Source organism: Choloepus didactylus, chromosome 19 (genome assembly GCF_015220235.1).
Source record: "Choloepus didactylus isolate mChoDid1 chromosome 19, mChoDid1.pri, whole genome shotgun sequence".
NCBI lineage: Eukaryota > Metazoa > Chordata > Mammalia > Pilosa > Megalonychidae > Choloepus > Choloepus didactylus.
The window spans coordinates 29938068-29957964 of NC_051325.1; the positions used below are offsets into that span (position 1 = coordinate 29938068).

General features: G+C 39.0%; 1 protein-coding gene across 1 annotated transcript in view; it reads right to left on the reverse strand.

The window, feature by feature from the left end:
* Positions 1 to 4517: 4517 nt before the first annotated feature.
* Positions 4518 to 19897, reverse strand: part of LOC119515256 (hydroxyacid oxidase 1-like) — a 66782-nt gene continuing 51402 nt past the window's right edge. Inside the window, 4 exon segments of the mRNA XM_037811133.1 lie at positions 4518 to 5070; positions 8951 to 9020; positions 9133 to 9291; positions 17238 to 17329. Coding sequence (XP_037667061.1) covers positions 5000 to 5070; positions 8951 to 9020; positions 9133 to 9291; positions 17238 to 17329 — 392 coding nt within the window. The 3' untranslated portion in view covers positions 4518 to 4999.

Here is a 19897-nt window from a genome sequence, read left to right on the forward strand (position 1 = left end):
CTAAGTGAATTCCAGCCCTTGTTTTGGCATCATTCAGGGTAACACGATTCTTGGTTTTTAGAAGAGCCTGGAAAGTTTTCAGTTAAACCTCTGCTTATTATCTAAGTTCAGAAATTTGTCAGATAACTAGATAAAAATTAGCCTTTCTTATTTCTCCCAACTAACTATAAGCAACTATATTAAGGAAGAAAAAAGATATCTATTGCTCAAGTTAGATTTGGATAAGGACAGGAAATTGCATCTTTTAAAACACAGATAAGATTACCCATCCCTTAAACACACAATAATAACCTTCTATCATTTGAGTTAACATTTATATTATCTAAAATAAACTCTCATCCTGATGTTGTTCTGTAATTGGTAGGTGACACTGCAGCAACTGTAAGTCCAGAAAGCTTCCTCTGTCTTTACATCATGAGAAACATTCAGACTTTCTTAAACAGACAAACTTTATTTTGTTGCTATGCAACTGACATGTAACACAGTCCATCAGACAGTAAATAAATTATGAATTTTACAATGAAGAGAAAAGTCTTTTCTCCCTGTTGAGAACAAGCCACGACTTCCTCTCATGCTATTCTAATCCACCACAGCCTTCTAAAGCTGTTTCACAAATGCCAATGTTTGGGGAAAATAAACAAGTAAGTGAATAGCACGGCAAGGACACAAATGTAGCTTGCAAAGTGCACGCTAAGAAGCACCAATACCATTCAATTCATTCGTACAAGTCTGGGAACCTGGGCTCTCAACACCTGGTGGAGGGAAGGAAGTTTTTTCACGCCCACATTCTTCCAGGTATTGGAGTATAATCAAACTTAAACAAAAGAGATTCTAGCAATTTCTGTCGACTGGCACCAGCACTGTAGGGCTGGCCTAAGAGGGATTTTAGTCACGGGGGAAATACCTATGAGGAAGAGAAGCTTGCTAGGGTTGAGAACTGGTGGCTCACGGGCCAAACATGGGCCATACCATGTTTAACATGACCTATTCAGTGCTCAAAAATGTTAAATATTTGTCAACATTTCAAATCTTTACATGAAAATATAGATTTCTAGTTTTTCTTGGAAATTCTTCTAGGAACAGTTAATTTGCATTTTTACAAAAATCAGTTGGTATAAGTTTCCAACAGAAAAACGGGTAAGAACTCAAACCTCTAATAATGAAGGACAGATAGATAAATTATGCCATATTCTTACAGTGGATTACTACAGAGGAAAGGACAGAACAAACTACTGATATCCGCAAGAACATGAAGGAATATCACATATGTTCAGCAGAAGTAAAGCACAAAAGTACATAGTGTATGATTCCATTTTTATGAAATTCAAGATTGGGTAAAAGTTAATCCATGGTGCTAGTTGTGAGAATTGGTTTACTTCTGGCAAAGGGATTTCTTTTGGGGACAATGGACATGTTCTAGATCTTGATCTGGGAGGTGGTCACATGGGCATATATGTAAAATTTATCCAACTGTACACCTAAGATTTTAGCACTTTTCATAGTTTGCTGTGTGCATTTTATTCCTCAATAAGAAATCTTTTTTTTTTTTTTAAATCAGTTGGTGAAAATGAAACAAAGCTTCAGTGGCTGAGAGATTTCAAATGGAGTTGAGAGGTCACTCTGGCGGACATTCTTGCACACTATATAGATAACACTTTTTAGGTTTTAATGATTGGAATAGCTAGAAGTAAGTAACCAAAACTACCAAACTCCAACCCAGTAGCCTTGACTCTTGAAGACGATTGTATAACAATGTAGCCTACAAGGGGTGACAGTGTGATTGTGAAAACCTTGTGGATTGCACTCCCTTTATCCAGTGTATGGCTGGATGAGTAGAAAAATGAGGACAAAAACTAAATGAAAAATAGGGTGGGATTGGGAGAGGGGGATGATTTAAGTGTTCTATTCTACTTTTATTTTTTATTCTTATTCCGATTCTTTCTGGTGTAAGGAAAATGTTCAAAAATAGTTTGGGGTGATGAATGTATAACTATATGATGGTACTGTGAACAGTTGATTGTACACCATGGATGATTGTGTGGTATGTGAATATATCTCAATAAAACTGAATTTAATTTAAAAAAATCAGTTGGTGAGAAAGAGCAGCTGACCTTGTGGGGAAAGGCATCTACCTATGCCCATACCCAACTGATGCCTCATTCCAGTATCTCCTTAGCAAAAATGACTTGATACTCCTTGCTCTAGACTAGACCAGTGGTTCTCAAAGAGTGGTGCCCAGACCAGCATGATCTAGGAATGTTAGAAATGCAGATTCTCAGGCCTGTCTTCGAAGTGGAATCTAGGAGGGTGATGCCCAGGAATCTGTGTTTTAACAAGCCCTCCAAGAGATTCTGATGCACCATTGTGTTTGAGAATCATTGCTCTCCAGCACTATGGACATTAAATAACACACAAGAAAAGCAGACTTGGCATGTATTAAACCACCCATTCCCCACTTCACCCCCAATATTTTAAAAAAATTTCGGGAGCAGGGAAGTCAGTTGGTTTTCTCAAAGAACTCCTATCCAGTTCAAGTGACAAAATGCCCAGAAAGGGATGTGCAACCCATACACCTCATCCCTGTTTTAACCATTAAATAGTTTTGGTTTTAGTATTGTTACAAATGTTCTCTGATTATGAAAGTAATATATATCATAAAGTATTCAGATATATTCCAACTCTGAAAAAGTAAATGTAAGTCTACATTCAAGGAAGTGTGCATGGCTCAGAAATTCACAAATTAAGACTGCTTATCCCTAATTTCAAAAAATTGCAAAAAAAATTACTACACAAAACAGATTTGTGGATCTCCATTTTCTAGGGAAGTTATAACAAAGCACCACTCAATCACCATACCCTGATGCAGCAAAAATGAACATTCTGTGCCAATTAGCAAAACATTTATGAATCCTTCTGGGGAATCAAGGAGGCATTCATTTATACCTATTAATTGATTAATATTGATTGAAAAGGCATAAAACAACACATGATATGATGATAGTGTGATCTCTTTGCATTTGGAGAAAAATATTATGGAGTAACTATTCCTTTTTATCACATTGATTCTTCTTTATCAGACTTAGATAAAATTTCAGAAAGAAAGATCTATGTTGGTATCTGTGTTTGTATTTAGGGATGTCCTAGCATCTAAAACAAGAGAGTTCAATGAACATCATATTTTAAGAGAGTTATTGTCTAACTTGTTTTATTCAATATCTCAAAGTAGTTGAACAACAGAGAGATAGTGAAAAATCTACTTCAGAAATTACTTTGCTTAACAAGTTCACCTTCATTCTGTCAACTGCCTGATTGGGAATGTATCTAGAAGTCCTGTAAGCTTCATGGGTGCAATCTGTGCAGCCTCACAGGACCCCACACGCAGAAGGGGGCCCCAGGCTTGACATTTAATGCTCTGCTGTCATTTTCTTGAATTTCTTAATAATTTTATCTTTGAATCTCTTTTGTAAGTGAAGTCCGATGGGACAATGGAACATGTGTTTGGGGCATGGAGCATCAGCTCATATGTGGTTCCCACCTTCCCTGGATGGGTTCTCTGCTGCTTGCTCCCCTCCCACTGCCCCTGCACCGTTTACCCCTGGAGGGGCCTGGGTGTGAGCCCACAGAGGGTCGGGGTTGAGAAAATGCATTCTATGCACCAAGTTGCAGGGCAAGGTTCCGGGGACCTGGGAGTGTCTGTCCTGGCCCTGTGTGTAGTCCCTCAACCTGATTACTCCTGTGCCCGAGGGCATGTGATATGAAATAGCAAATCATAAACACCATGACAGGTCAAGAGAGAAACTGCAGAAGGAAAAAGATTTTCTCTTGTCTTTTGAACAAGGAGCCTCAAATTTTCATTTTGGTCTAGGCCCCACAAATTACGTAGGCTGCCCTACATGTGACTATAAATGGGAAAGAAGGAAAAGAGTAAGCAAAGGGGAAGAGGAGAAATAAGAGAAGTAATGGGGTGTTTGTGAGGAGAAAGGGAGATAATTAGGGTGCAGAGATAAAAGCAGCTGAAGTCCATATAGCTACAAATGGACCAAATATAATGTTTTTGAAATTAGTTCATTTCTGATTAAGAAGTAATATCTATCATAAAACATTCAGGTATATTCTGACACTGAAGATGTGAGTGGAAATCTACATTCAGAGAAATAGCATAGGCTCAGGTATTAAAAATCACAAGGTATTTACAAAATCACAAATAACAACCACTCATCCCAGTGCTGTCAAGTGCTGCTTTCTCAGTAGTGAATTCAAAGCTCCTGTTTCTTCAGGCATTTCCAACATTTTGACTCCAGCTTCCAATTTAAGAACCACTTTTGTAAGGATATCTAAACACAATGCAGGTTAATAAACAGTGAGGTCATTATCTTTATTTTTTTTTTAATATTCATTTTATTGAGATATATTCACATACCATGCAGTCATAGAAAACAAATCGTACATTCGATTGTTCACAGTACCATTACATAGTTGTACATTCATCACCAAAATCAATCCCTGACACCTTCATTACCATACACACAAAAATAACAAGAATAATAATTAAAGTGAAAAAGAGCAATTAAAGTAAAAAAGAACACTGGATGCCTTTGTCTGTTTGTCTGTTTGTTTCCTTCCCCTATTTTTCTACTCATCCATTATCTTTATACCTTAACTTTGGCTACCTCCAATTTTACCAAAGGATATCTTCTGTTTCTCAGCACTTTCGCCTGCCGGGGATGACGCTGTCTAAACACATTTTCAATGTTTTCTTTTTAACAGTTAATATATTTCCAGGATGCAAGTCCATTTCTTTCTAAAAGGTTCCTAGGACACCCATTGAAAAGTTAAAAGCAATGAACTAAAGGGGATTGCTATTTGGTCAGAGAAGAACGACACCCTTTGTATTGAAGTGGGGAATTACAGACTGTGGTCACCCTCTGCACAGTGTCTCTTTGTCAAGTAATACACGCTGAAAAAAAAAATAATACAGATGGAAAAATATTGTGCACTGTCAGATCTTGGAAACGGCCAAAGGATTTTTCCTCACCAATGTCTTGTCGATGACTTTCACATTCTGGCACCCTGAAAAAAATAATGCATACATTTAATATAAAATGAATGCAATAATAATCAGGCAGGTAATCGTTGTCCCAAGGAATGTTAAACTTGACAAATGTAAGGTTTATGATTCAAGGAAGGCTTGCCAAATCTTATGTGGCATGAGACCATTTTTATTACCTAAATAGTCCTTAACACAAAATGACTGACACATATTTTTATTAACACAAAGAGTGTATTCTTTCTGCCACATTTAATAGAGATTCAGTGACTGAAAGGTCTCTTTTAGGTTATGTCTGTAGCAAATTAAAATGCATGGTGAGGATTCACAGAATGGCATTCTTCTCACTAAGGCTCTTTCTGTAGGAACCCAGCCCAGTGCTAAGTAGACAGTTATCTCAGGAATTCTATCTATGCAGACAATCCGGATCATTCAGATGGCAGGAAAGGAAACCCTCCTTACCTTCAAAAATGGGGCAGTTTATAATCAACTCAGGGTCTTTTCTCTAGGGGTCCATTTGGATCAGTTTTGAATGGCACTTAATTTATTCATTCTTTCATCCATTGAGTGTTTTTTGTGTGTCAGGCACTGCTCTAGGCAGAGGGTATACTGCAGTGAAAACAAAGATCCCTGCCTCGGGGTTCTTACATTCATGAGGGTAAACAGATAATACATAAAGCATCTCATTTAAAAAGTAAATTATATACTAGGTGATGTATAGAAGGTAAGATCTATGGAAAGAGAATGAATAAGAACAGAGAATGAAAACTGAAATTGTGAGCGAATGGGTGAGGAAGGATTGCAATTTAAACAGGTGGTCAGGGTGGGCTCCTTTGGGAGAGTAAGATTTAAGTGAAGACTTGAAGGACATGAAGGAGTAAGCCATGCAGTTATCTGGGAGAAGAATATTCCAGGCAGAGGAACAGCCAATGCAAAATCCCTAAGGCTGAAACATGCCTGGCACAGTCAAGGAACAACACGGAGGCAAGTTTGGCTGGGGTGGAATAAGTGAGGGTGACAGGAGTTGACCCTACAGAGGTAATGGGGGTCAAACCATGTGTGCCGGTTTGGATGTATTAAGTCCCCCAAAATGCCATGTTCTTTGATACAATCTTGTAGTGGCAGATGTATTTAGTCTTGATTAGGTTGGAATCTTTGGATTAGGTTGTTTCCATGGAGATGTGACCCATCCAACTGTGGGTAACACCTTTGATCAGGTTATTTCCACGGAGGTGTGGCCCCACCCTTTCAACATGGGTCTTGATTTAATCACTGGAGTCATAAAAAAGAGCTTACAAACAGAAGGAGCTCGGTGCTGCAGCCAAGAGAGACACTTTGAAGATCGCATAGGAGCTGAGAGTGGAGCTGGAACACTACCTGGGATCAGCAGACCCCAGCCATGTGCCTTCCCAGCTAACAGAAGTTTTCCGGATGCCATTGGCCTCCCTTTGGTGAAGGTATACTTGTGTTGATGGCTTCATTTGGACATTTCCATAGCCTTCAGACTATAACTTTGTAACCAAATAAACCCCCTTTATAAAAGCCAATCCGTTTCTGGTATTTTGTATAATGACCGCGTTAGCACACCGGAACACCATATAAGGTCTTATAAGCCTTGCTAAGGACTTTGGCATTTTCTCTGAGTAAACTGGAACCCACTGGAGGGTATTTTATCAGAGGAGTGTAACGATGTGAATTAATGTTTAGAAAGATCCTTCTGGCGGCTGTGTTGAGAATTGACTTGGGGGGAGATGGGTTCAAGGACAGACAGGCAAAATAGCTGGGAGCCTACACAGGGATCTAAAATGAAAATAGAGGATGATAGTTCCAGTCTGGGCAGTGGCAGTGGAGGTAATGAAAAAGGTCGTATTCTGGTTATGTTTTGAAGATGGAACCCCCACGGATGTCAAAGTCTGAGAAAAAAGAGGTATAAAGGATGACAAGATTTTTGGCCTGAGCAATTGGAATGATAGTATTAACATGAACTGAGATTGGTGAGAATGCAGGTGGAGCAGGTTTGGTGAAGAAAACTAGCAGTTTAGTTTGGGACAGACGGAGTTTGAAATGCCTCTTAGACATCCCAGTGGACATGTTGAATACCCACCTGGGGATCCGTGTCTAGAATTCAGAGAGTGCTCTGCACTGGAGGCATAAGTGTGGAAGTCAAATTTAATACATCCCAAAATGATTCCATCCTCTTCCCCTGCAAACTCACTTCTCTCCAGAGGTTTGTAGCTCAGTGGAAGGCTCTACCTTTCTCTCAGTTCACCAGGCCATAAACCTAAGCAGCAACCCTTCCATCCTCCCCCACATCTCCAAAACTGTCACTAGCTCCTGTGGACCCTATGTTCATTATTACATGGGTGACCAGTATATATTTCTTTCTACCTCCATTTCTACTCTGCATTAGGCCAGTATCTCTTACTGGAATGGGTCTCCCTAATGCCAATCGTACATCCCCTTCCCTCCTATCAATTTTCCACATCCCAGAGAGACTGGTCTTTCTACAAAGAAAATCAGAATTTTCATGCATTTAATTAAGTCTATATCAATAGATAGATATTTGTGCCTTTCATCTATATAGAACAGGACAAAGTTAATTACTTTATTCCAAATATGTGAAACCCTCATCAAACACAATTAACATGTCCTGCGTGTCTACTTCTACATTGCCGTATCACATTTTCTTTACCTGGAATGGACTTTTCCTCTCTCTCAAATTATCTGAACTCTACACAGATTTCAAGGTACATATCCATATTCAGTTCTTCCATGGAAGCATCCTTTTTTCCCCACTTTGATCCAATTCTACATGTGCATGGTCTATAGCAGTCAATTAGCACCCATCTATGACAATCTTCTAGGACTATTTTGGTGAGCATGAGTACCTTAAGGGTGAACACTCTTCCACAGTCTTCATCTCACTTATACCACCTAGAAAAGGGTCCTGCATTTAGTAAGCAGTCTACAAATATATGCTGAGTATTTAGAGTGGGTTGAATAGTGCCCCCCCAAAGACATGTCCATGTCCTAACCCTAGAACCTGTGAATGTAATTTTATTTGGAAAAAGGATCTTTGCAGAAGAAACTGTAAGTGTCATTTTATTTGGAAAAAGAGTCTTTGCAGATGTAATTAAGTTAAGGATCTCGGGATGAGATCATACTGGATTATTCAGGTGGGCATCACATCCAATGGCAAGTATCCTTATAAGAGGCACACAGAAAGAAGAGAAGAAGGCCATGTGAAGACAGAGGCAGAGATTGGAGTTATGCAGCCACAAGCCAAGGAAAGCCTGGAACCACCAGAAACTGGGAGAGGCAAGGAGAGATTCTCCCCTAAAGCCTTCAGAGGGAACATGGCCCTGCCAACACTTTCCTTTTAGACTTCCGGTCTTCGGAACTGGGAGAAAGGGGCTTTCTGTTGTAAGATGCCCAGTTTGTGGTATTTTATTTCTATGGCACCACTAGGAAACTGATACAAATCTCACTCAAATACATATGTAGGTATTCAATGGCTCGACCACAATATAATCTCTTTGAAGGAAAGGATTTTGCCTGTTCTTACTATAACCCTCAAAGCATATAGAATATATATTTGAAAAATGTAATGTGAATAAATCAGTGGTTTTCAGTTAATTTGTTCTATTATTACTATCATTATCCTTTTATCATGATTATTTCTGGTACAAAATCATACCCAAAAGCCAAAGTAAGTAAAATATGCAAAAGTGAAGCTGCTCCAGTTTAAGCCAGTTCAGACATGAGGGAGCACAGTTCCCCCAGCTCTTCTCCCAACTTCCATGTGGCCTTAAGGGGATATGATAGACCCTCTAGGCTCCAAGGAGTCTGGCTTAAAGACTGTTGGAAGTAAAGAAAGTAGTAAATGAGGATGACAGGTCTCACCACTCAGAGCCAGGGCCAGCCGGAATTCTTCCTTCAATATCTCAAGGATATCTTGGACACCTTTCTCCCCCTAAGCAAGTAGAAGATGCAGAACTGTTTGGTAAATCAGTCTGATTTGTTTCATGTGTTTATTTCACTGTCCAGTCATTTTGTTTTATGAATTTATTTGCTTGTCTAATTACCTGAACAGCCAAGCCCCAGATGATTGGTCTCCCCACAAACACTGCCTTGGCCCCCAGAGCCAGAGCTTTTAGAACATCAGTGCCTTTCCACACACCCCCATCCAGGAAGACTTCCACCTTCCCTTCTACTGCCTCCACGATTTCTGGCAAGGCATCAATCTGTGGCAAGAAGACGGAAATGATTATTAATGTTGAATTGTCATGCAACGCAGCCTCCAAAGTTCGGTGATCCATTGACTGTCTTCATATGAAAGAAGCTAAGTAGGTTTGGGGTCAAGAGTAAAATTATTTCCTTCTGAAGATGGGGCAAAATCTAGAATACAACTAAATTTGGATTTGAGTTACTTATTTTTCTTTCAAGGTCCAGATTTGTTTTTCTGTTCCTTATATTCAGATTCGAAGATCATGATCAAAATAATACATAAACACAGATAAAGAATACTTAGCCATCTTTTATAGCTATCCTTATAAAATGCATAAAAGTAAATGAAATACCTTATGTAAATTATCCTTAATATTATTTACTCACCACAGATCAGTTGTTAAAATTCATACTAAGATATTAGTACCAGCAGTGGTGTTTAAAAATGCAAACGGCTAATGATGAAAAACTTAGTCTCTGACTTTCCCACCCAATGTACTTTGCATCCAGCCTTATATTGGAGAGTACTCCATGAAAATATTTGTATTACCTTTAATGGATATGACCACATGTACCTTGATGGACATAGCCTTGATTGGAAATCGATGATGGGTTTAGGTTAGCACTAGAGATTACAGGAACCACGCCATGCATTATGATTTCTGATCCTTCATCCCCCTCTGAATCCATGACTTTTCCAAGGCAACTTTACACTTCTTCCCACAAAAAGGGACAGAATATATTTCCCTACATTTTGACTTTGGCTTTGGCTATGTGACCTATGTTGGCCAATAGCAAGTGATCAGAAGTGCCAAAGTGCCATTTCTGGGTCTATACCTTGAGCAGCCTCATTCATTTCCACTTGCTCTTTTGTACCGTTGCTTCCCCTTTGGCTTGTGCCCCAGGATAAATATTCAGAAGCAGAGCTGTCATATCTAAGCCCAGCAGGACCTGAAACTGGGAGCACAGCCGTCTAAATAATACCAAGCCTAGATCAGTAGATGCTCAGTTGATCCAAAGTTTTATGAGAAACTTAATTAAGTCACTGAGTTTGGAGTCTTTCATTTTACAGCATCATTGTGGCCATAGCTACCTGATACAGTTGGCTACTTTGATGTGAATCTTTGACTTGAGAACGGAAACAATTCCTCAATTAACCTGTAGGTCAAAATCTGTAGAAATTTTACCCACATTTATCCTGAAATATTTAAATCTAAAATTAAGTTCAATTGCCACTTAAAATGCATGCTGAAGAAAGAACCATACACTCAAATACTGTTTTCCCAGAAAAAATTATGCTGAAGTCACTCAAAGTCTTTCCCGTTTTCTCCCTAAAATTTTAGAGACTAAACTTAAAGAGAGTTTTATGTAAGAGGCTGGAAGACCAAACATGCCTACAGATTTGGAGGAAGCAAAGGCAGCATTTGGCATGTGGCCCCTAAGTGTTGGCAGATAATGTGATTTTCCCCTTTTCCTTTTGCCTTTTCTGCCTTGCCAAACATACTTTGGATCCATTTACATATGTCCCCTTACCTATACATAGTCCCCCTTTTACATTCAGGCAAATTATATCAACATATAAATGGTACAATTTCCAAGTGATGATGCAAGCTATAATTAAGCATATTTCCCCATTTGAAACCAGAACTAAAGAAAAATATTAGCTAGCTTGGGTTCAATACACATTTTCAAAGTCACGCAAATCAAGTCTGTTTAGGTTGTTTCCAATGTCAAACCTGGCTGAAAACTGAACTAATAAAGATATTTAAAATGAAGAATCCTGGGTTATAAAACAAGAGTACAGAAAACAATGTTCTCTGCATTGCTGAGCATTTCTAGCCTCTTTTTCTTTCTTTCTGTAGCTGCAGTTTTACTAGGTGTACCCAGGAAATTAATATATATATATATATAAAGATTACTTAAAAATATAGTTGTACAAACTTACTACTTTATGGCCCTGTTATGTTTCCTTCTTTTCAGCTTTCTGTACATCTCTGAGACCATTGATTTCTGGGGTTTTTTTCCTAAGTGCCTCTTTAGACAACTAATTGTGGGCTTAATTCCAGTGGAGTTAATCTATAGGAAAATATAGTGAGATCCCATGATGCTGTTGCTCATTTATCCATCCATTCATAGGCTTACAAAACTTTATTGAGGATCTGGTATCTTCAAGATGGTATGCCAGGCAATTCAAGGGGTACCAAAAGATCCCACAGAGATCTGTCCCCTCTCTTCATCCCTGTTCCTGCTCAAATCATGCTGTTCCAGAAGTCTGCCCTGCCCACCAAAACTTCTACTCACAGGGAGTTCTCATCTTTCCATCTTCTTATAACATCCACTGTTAGACTATTGATTGATAACATTTTATGCATGCAATCCTTTGTCCAAACCAAAGCAGTCAAACATAAAAGCAGGTAAAGTCAAAGATGCTTTAGATAAAGGCAAAGGAAGCAGAGTCCAGGCCACAGACCATAAATCCTCCCCTGCCTCTCTACCCCACTCCACCCCACCCCACCCTACCCCACCCATCACACTTCACCAGGCAGCCCTGAGGCACCACACTTTCATCCCTACATTCAGGCTTGGCTGATTGTTTGCCAGAATGGCTGCAATTATTTCCCTAACTATCATCATTTCCTTGAAATGTGACATTTCAGCTCCTCCCATCACCTGCAATGGAGTGTTTATTTCCCCACCCCTTGAATCTGAATAGGCCTTGTTACTTGCTTTCACCCATAAAATGTGAGAGAAGTGACAGCCTGCCACTTCCGAGCCTAGATCTCAAAAGGGCTTGCAGGCTTCCACTTGTTCTCTAGGAAACCTGCCACATTATGCAAACAAGCTCTGCTCAGTTGCTGGAGAATGTGAGACAGTGTCGAGTCATCTGCTGAGGGCATCCTACACCAGCCAGTCCTAGAGGCCCAGCAGCTGACGCCAGACACGTGGGTGAGCCCAACCAAGACCAGAAGACCTCCCACCATATCCCAGCCCAAACTGCCCACCCATGGAATTTCAAAATGAATAAATGAATACTGTTTTTAAGCCACTAAGTTTCAGGGTGGTTTGTTACAGAGTAAAAGCAGCTGATACATCAAGTGTTTCTCAATGGCAGAATTTCATGGACCCCTCCAAAAGGAAAAACTAAAATACTTTAAATCCCATAAAACATGTCCAAGGACCTAATCTGAGAAACCCTGGCTTGACAATTCAAATACTTATTCTATGAAAATGTTTTGCAGATGAGAATTTTCACCAGATAAGAATTTTATATTTATAAGCTTAAGGTCCAATTAGCATTGAAATGAAAACACAAAATTGAAAAACAAAAATGCTCCTAGGGTTCACAGCCTGTCCTTAGACTCCAGTTTGAGAAGCTCTAGTACCATGCATATTGGAAATCAATTAGATTACATCTTATATCGTCCTCTGATTACTTCAAGTCAATCTGAGCTATATTATTACCTTACAGGGAAGGATCTTGACGTGGATTTATTGTTTAATTCCTATTGGGTGTAACAGAGGCCTGCCAGTGGTTCTCAGTAGCAATGCGTTAAGATAAAATGAAGTTGAACTTCTATTACAGTGACCCTAGTGAGATTTATTTCTTCATACAAAGGGGGCTGTTGATCAAAGTGCTTTAATCATTTATAGAAATATGGAAATTACATAGTCTCACTGCTTTCTTTTGCGACCAACACAACACCAGGAGGTGGCTCAGGCTGGCAGAGTCTGAGTGACTTGTTCATACAGCTCCCATGGCTAAAGAGAAGCAAGACAAGGACTCGAACCCAAGACTCTGGACTCCCATTGCAGGGCCTTCCTATGCCATCATCCTGCCTCTGTGACTTTGACTCACGACACAATAGAATCTGCAAGACAGTGAGTCCTTTCGTGCAGCTACTGACATGTTTTAACAACACAGGCTCCCTCAAGCTTTCTGCCGCTTGTGTCAAAACCCACACACTGAGGGGAGAAACATCCTTCACCATAAACCTAATTCTTTCTCTCATTTCTCTCATCGTCATGGGTCCCAAATTTGCTCTAAAATATGAGGCAAAACTCAAGCAAGCATCTTCTACCCTTATGCACATGGCATGAAAAGGAGAGGGTTATTGTTTTTTTAAACCAGACTCAGAGACCACAGCTCAAAAAGCCCTTTTAGATAAGTTTCCATATCCCCACAGCCAGAGGGAAATAAACCACACTGTTTACATTTTGTTTCCCTAAAAATCTAGTTAGATTTGATTTCAATAGATTCAGATTTTATTTTTAGAAAACAAACTTAATTTGACCTACACACTAAGTCTATGTCTTCATACACAAGTGAGGTATAAATCTGAGAAAAAGCCTTGAGCTGGGGCCAGCTTCTCCTCCCTGCCGGGAGCAGGGCTTCACTCTCCACCTCTAATTACCTGCAGGCATTATTTAATATCGACCTTAAAAAGCACATCTCTACAAGTAAAACTGAATTAGAAAAGGCTAAAATCTTTTACGTTTTAAGATTTTAAATTCTTGACTGTACAATTCTACACTGTGAAAAGACTTGATTTGTTATCATTAATGCTTTAGGAAAAGCTGGGAGTGCAAATATTTACAATGAATGTTCCCTGTAGTCATTTATTCTGACATAAGACCCACACAACTGATTTATGGATTTAGCTAGATCACCCTGCTTGTTCAATGAAACAATAATCCAGTACTGTTTGACTGAAATGCTATTTATTCAACTGTACTTCCAGTTGTTTGAATAAATTCACTGGTCATCCAATTAAAGCCATCCATCTAAGAACCTTGGACTGACCAATTCCGATCAAAGGTGGAAAATGTATGTGATTATCCAGTTCAGCAAGAGGTAGTGGTTTAGAAAGTCCATCTATCTACATTATTTAGGAACTGTAACTTTTTTCAAAACAAGCTTTTTTTTTTTTTTATTAAATTCAGTTTTATTGAAATACATTCACACACCATACAATCATCCATGATATACAATCCACTGTCCACAGTATAACATAGTTATGCGTTCATCACCACAATCTATCTCTGAACATTTTCCTTACATCAGAAAGAACCAGAACAAGAATAAAAAACAAAAGTGAAAAAAGAACACCCAAATCATCCCCCCATCCCACCCCATTTGTCCTTTAGTTTTTATCCCCATTCCTCCACTCATCCATACACTAGATAAAGTGGGTGTGATCCACAAGGTCTTCACAATCACACTGTCACCCCTTGTAATCTACATTATTATATAATTGCCTTCAGGAGTCCAGACTGCTGGGTTGGAGTTTGGTAGTTTCAGGTATTTACTTCTAGCCATTCCAATACAAAGCCTAAGAGGTGTTATCTATATAGTGCATAAGAATGTCCACCAGAGTGACCTCTCGACCCCATTTGGAATCTCTCAGCCACTGAAACTATTTCGTCTCATTTTGCATCCCCCTTTTGGTCAAGAAGATACTCTCAGTCCCACGATGCCGGGTCCACATTCATCCCCAGGAGTCATACTCTGCGTTGCCAGGGAGATTTACACCCCTGGGAGTCGGGTCCCACGTAGAGGGGAGGGCAGCGAGTTCACCTGTCGAGATGGCTCAGTTAGAGAGAGAGAGGACCACATTTGAGCAACAAAGAGGTACTCAGGGGGAGACTCTCAGGCACCATTACATACAACTTTAGACTCTCCTTTGTGGTAATGGGCTTCTTAAGGGCAAGTCCCATGCTCGAGGGCTCAGCACATCAAACCGCCAGTCCCAATGTTTGTGACTACATCAACACCAGTCCAGGTGAGGATGTCCAACACATCCGTACCTTCCCCCAGATCCTCGGGGCTGGGGAGGGGGAGGCTGTAAATATATTTTTTATTATCTGCCCAAATTACTCTAGGATGTGTCACTATTTCATTCCAGCCTATACTAACCTACCGTATCTCACTTCCTATTCAAAGTTCCATGCAATTGTGGTGTTTGAACAAATCGACTGCAGAGTTGTACCGTTTAGAAAATTTAGATCCTGTACCAAATAGATATTCAAAGCAAGCTTTTTTAAACATTTTTATATTGTGGTAAAGTGTATATAACAAAATTTACCACTTTAACCATTTTTCAGTTTACAGTTCAGTGGCATTAGGTACATTCACAACATTGTATAATCATCACCACTATCTATATCAAAAACATTTTCATCACCCTAAACAGAAACTCTGTACCTGTTACACAAAAATGCCTTTCTGCCCCAAGCTTCTGGTCAGCAGGATTCTCCTGTCAGTTAAAGCCGTCCATCTAAGAACTGCCTGAACAAGAACTGATCAAAGGGGGCAAACGCATGTGATTATTCCCTCAGGGAGAGGTAGTGGTCTGCAAAATCCACCCACATTTAACAAATATAATTTTTTAAGTGAGTCTTGATATTGGATGCTAGCTTAACTTTGCCTATGATAGATCAAATGATAAAATGTTAAAATTTAAAGGCACCAAAGAATCTAATTGCTCTGTAAACTACAACAGATGAGGAAACTAATGTTTGGAGCAGAAATTCATTCCATCTGCCCCCACTTTAGTTCTGGCCCTCCTTCTCCCTCCCCTTGGCTGTTATAATTATCCAGGTCACCTAAATGTCTCCTTGCCTCCTATCTTGTCAAAATCCAATTTATAAGACTCATTGCTACTGGTACCCTAAGAGTTTTCTATTGGTTATCCAATGACACACAAATATTCAAGAATGTATCTTCCCACTTCAGTCCAGGCAGGCATATTTCCCAGGACTCCCCAAAGCCCCTGAGACACTGCAAACAAAATGGATTACTTGGTATTCCTCAAATACGCCTCACTCTTCCCTGAGTTTAGGCTCACTCACCTCTGAAAACAGGTCCATACAGGAACAGAGCTGAGGAGAAAGGCAGCGACTGCATCATTGCCTCATCTAAAAGCATCTTGACCAAGTCCCCACAAGTGGACAGCATGTACAGAAACTACTTTTTAATACCCCACACCCTCGTCCCCAGCTTCTAGACCCCATTCAGCTGCCCGGTTCTGGATTGTGAAATCCATCCCAGGATATGTGTTTGTCTCCACGACTTCGGATCCATTTCTAGTCCCCTGACCCTTGATCTTCAATTCTGTCCTAGAGCCCCTGTTGATCTGTCTTTTGAAGCTCTTGGAGCTAATTGCTCTCTGTTACGGTTCTCACTGAGTCCCACAAACCTTCAGTCCAGTCTAGTACACTTTTATATATCGAATCTGGCCTCTGGTTTGCCTAGCACAGTGTTTACAGTGTTTAAAAACCGTGGCTGTGTATTGGAATCACCTTGGGACCTTAAAAAAATATTACTGATGCTTGTGCCCCTGCCCCCAGAGATTATGATGCTTTTGAGTATTTAAAGTTCCCCAGGTGATTCTATGGTACTGACAAGGTTGTTCTCAGCTCAACCAGGGTAACCTATTTGCAGTTTACCTGCCCTTACCTGGATCACAGGAACTCTATCTCCTTTCCCCACCCATCCAGTCTCCCTGAAGCTCTTTAACCCCCATCTCCACAGGAAATGACACTCTTTCCCTTGCTCTGTCTTCTAGTCACAATTGTACCAATGACCTAAAACTTCATCAAAGCCTTTTGTAATTCCCAAAATTGTCCATGAGCCTCTCTTCTTTGGATACTCAGGACTTAGGCTTTTCTTTCATATTACAATTTATATTATACCTATTAGAGAACTTACAAATACAAGAATAAATAAGAATACATTTTATTTAACAGGAACTTTTGTACATAATAAATGTATCAGACTAATTAATTAATTTAGGTAGTTGTGTACCATTAAGCTTAAAATCTGAGCTATCATATATTCACACTTATTTGAGTTTTATTGATCACTCAAATACATACACACAGAAAAGGCAGACATAGACATAGTCAAAACTGTGATTAGAAATGAGAACTCCAAAGAGATATCCCAGTTTTAACTAAAACTCACAGTGGCCGGCACCCCATCAAGTTGTCGAGCCCCATGATTCGACACCAAGATCCCATCCACACCGTGTTTAACTGCCTCCCTGGCGTCATCACCTGGAAAGAGCAAGATAATATCTTATGGAAATGACTACTCAATGCAAGGCTTGGGTTTATAGTTTCAACATCCGAGGTTAACTCCCACATAAATACAGCTAGCTTGGTACCTTTAGCAGAGATACACCCAGGGGTTAGATCTAAAACATTATAGATAATTTTCTCGGCCAAAAAAATGTTGTCACTTATAACAATTTAATTATGAAATAAAATTATCAACAGATAGTAAATTCAAGTGCAGTTAAAATTTATGGATCCTCAAAGAAAATACTCCTGCTGAATATTTTTTTTCTTAAGAAGAGCATAGCAATTAGGCAGAATTACTCCTCTATGATTTGGATAGCATAAGAGAATACATAAACAGCAGGCATTTTAAACGTAACAGGCAATGAACAATTCTATTTTAAAAATATTTGTTCTCTTAAATCAACTTCCAACAGTTTTGTTTAATAATTCATATTTTAAATTATTTTTTTCAGCATGCTCCCAGTAACAAACCGTTTGCTAACAGAATCATGAAAACAACACTACTTCTCAAGTTTAACATTCAAAGAGCAATAGCAAGTAAAACCCATTGGTCCAAGGTTGTAGTGAAATTCGTATGTTGAAAACTTTAACATTGTACAGAACATTGTAATACCTATAAATTCAGCAATGGAGATTGAGGGTACACCTGACTAAAAATAATAAAAAAGAGACCTAATAGAATCTGTAATTCTGATTGTTTTAAAATTTAATGCTAAAACAATTTTTAAAACTGTTTCATAAAATACTAGTTTTTACATATCTCATTTCTTTAAATGATGGTAGCAATATTTTCTTCTAAAATTAGTTGTATGAAAGTGTAAACCTATATACTTATTTTAATTACACTAAAATCCACCTTTAAGGGATGATGTTACAAACTCTAAAATACAATGAAATTGTATGAAAAGTTATCTGATATGTGAATTTCCTGGCATTAAATCTGATATTAATTCAATCTGGATATTAATTATGGGAAGCATTTACCAACTACTTTGTACATCATCTATTTACTTGCAAGCCTTTGTTGTGCTATATCGTTTGCTATATACATGATATATAACTGGTATTCTGTATGCATTTCTTGACAAGTTTAATCCCATTTAGTGGCTCCCACTAGAGTAATCTTTTAATTCAATTTTATTGACATATTCACACACCATACAATCATCCAAAGTATACAAACAATTGTTCACAGTACCATTACATAGTTGTGCATTCATCACCACAATTAATTTTTGAACATTTGCATTACCTCAAAAAAAAGAAAACAATAAGAATAAAATAAAAATTGAAGTAAAAAAGAACACCCAAAACATCCCACCCTCCTATCCCTCCCTATTATCCACTTATTTTTTGTCCCCATTTTTCTACTCATCTGTCCATACCTTGGATAAAGGGAGTATGAGTCACAAGGTTTTCACAATGACACAGTCACATTGTTTATGTTATATAGTTATACAGTCATCTTCAAGAATCAAGGCTACTGGGTTACAGTTCAACTGTTTCAGTTATTTCCTTCTACTATTCCAATACACTAAAAACTAAAAAGGGGTAGGTATATATTGCATAAGAATAACCTCCAGAATGTCCTGTCAACTCCATTTGAAATCTCTCAGCCACTGAAACTTTGTTTCATTTCTCTTCTCCTGTTTGGTCAAGAAGGCTTTCTCAATCCCATGATGTCAGGGTCAAGCTCAGCCCTGCGAGTCATATCCCACATTGCCAGGGAGATTTAAACCCCTGGGAGTCATGTCCTACATAGGGGGAGGGCAGTGAGTTTACCTGCAGAGTTGGCTTAGAGAGAGGGGCCACATCTGAGCAACAAAAGAGGTTCTTCGGGGGTGACTCTTAGGCACAATTTTAGTAGGCTTAGCCTCTCCTTTGCAGTAACAAACTTCATAAGGGCAAGCACCAAGGTCAAGGGCTCAGCCTTCTAAACTGGTGATTGTGAGAATATCAGTAATTCCCCAGGTGGGAAAGTTTAATATTTCCACATTTTTCCCAGGCCCTCAAGGGGATTTTTCAAATACATTTTTATGCTCTGCCCAAGTTACTCTGGGATGTATTGGGGCATCACACTAACCTGTACAAACGAACTAGATCTCACTCCCTATTCAAAGTTCCATGTAATTATGGTGTTTGAATAAACTGAGCACACAAGTTAAATTATACAGTATGCTACAAAAAATACATTGATTTTCTGTAGCACAGAAAATAAACATCTCTTCCTTTGATCTCACAAAGAAGTTGAAGTTTAAAAACAATGTCAATATCATCCTACCCTTTAGTCTGATTTACCTTACTCCTAACCAAGTCCATTTTGTTCATATCTCTAATTGAAGTCTGATCTCTTTTTGAGCATTTTTAACATTTGATGTATGGGATAATGCTGACATTTATAGCTGCCTAACTCTGGCTCAGAGACTCAGGTGTCACACAGATACCTGAAGTTCCAGGGACCGACCAGGTCACACTCAAGAGCTCAGAATCTCAGAATTAGAAATAGCCATTACAACTCAGGAATAGATGTAACTGTTGTAA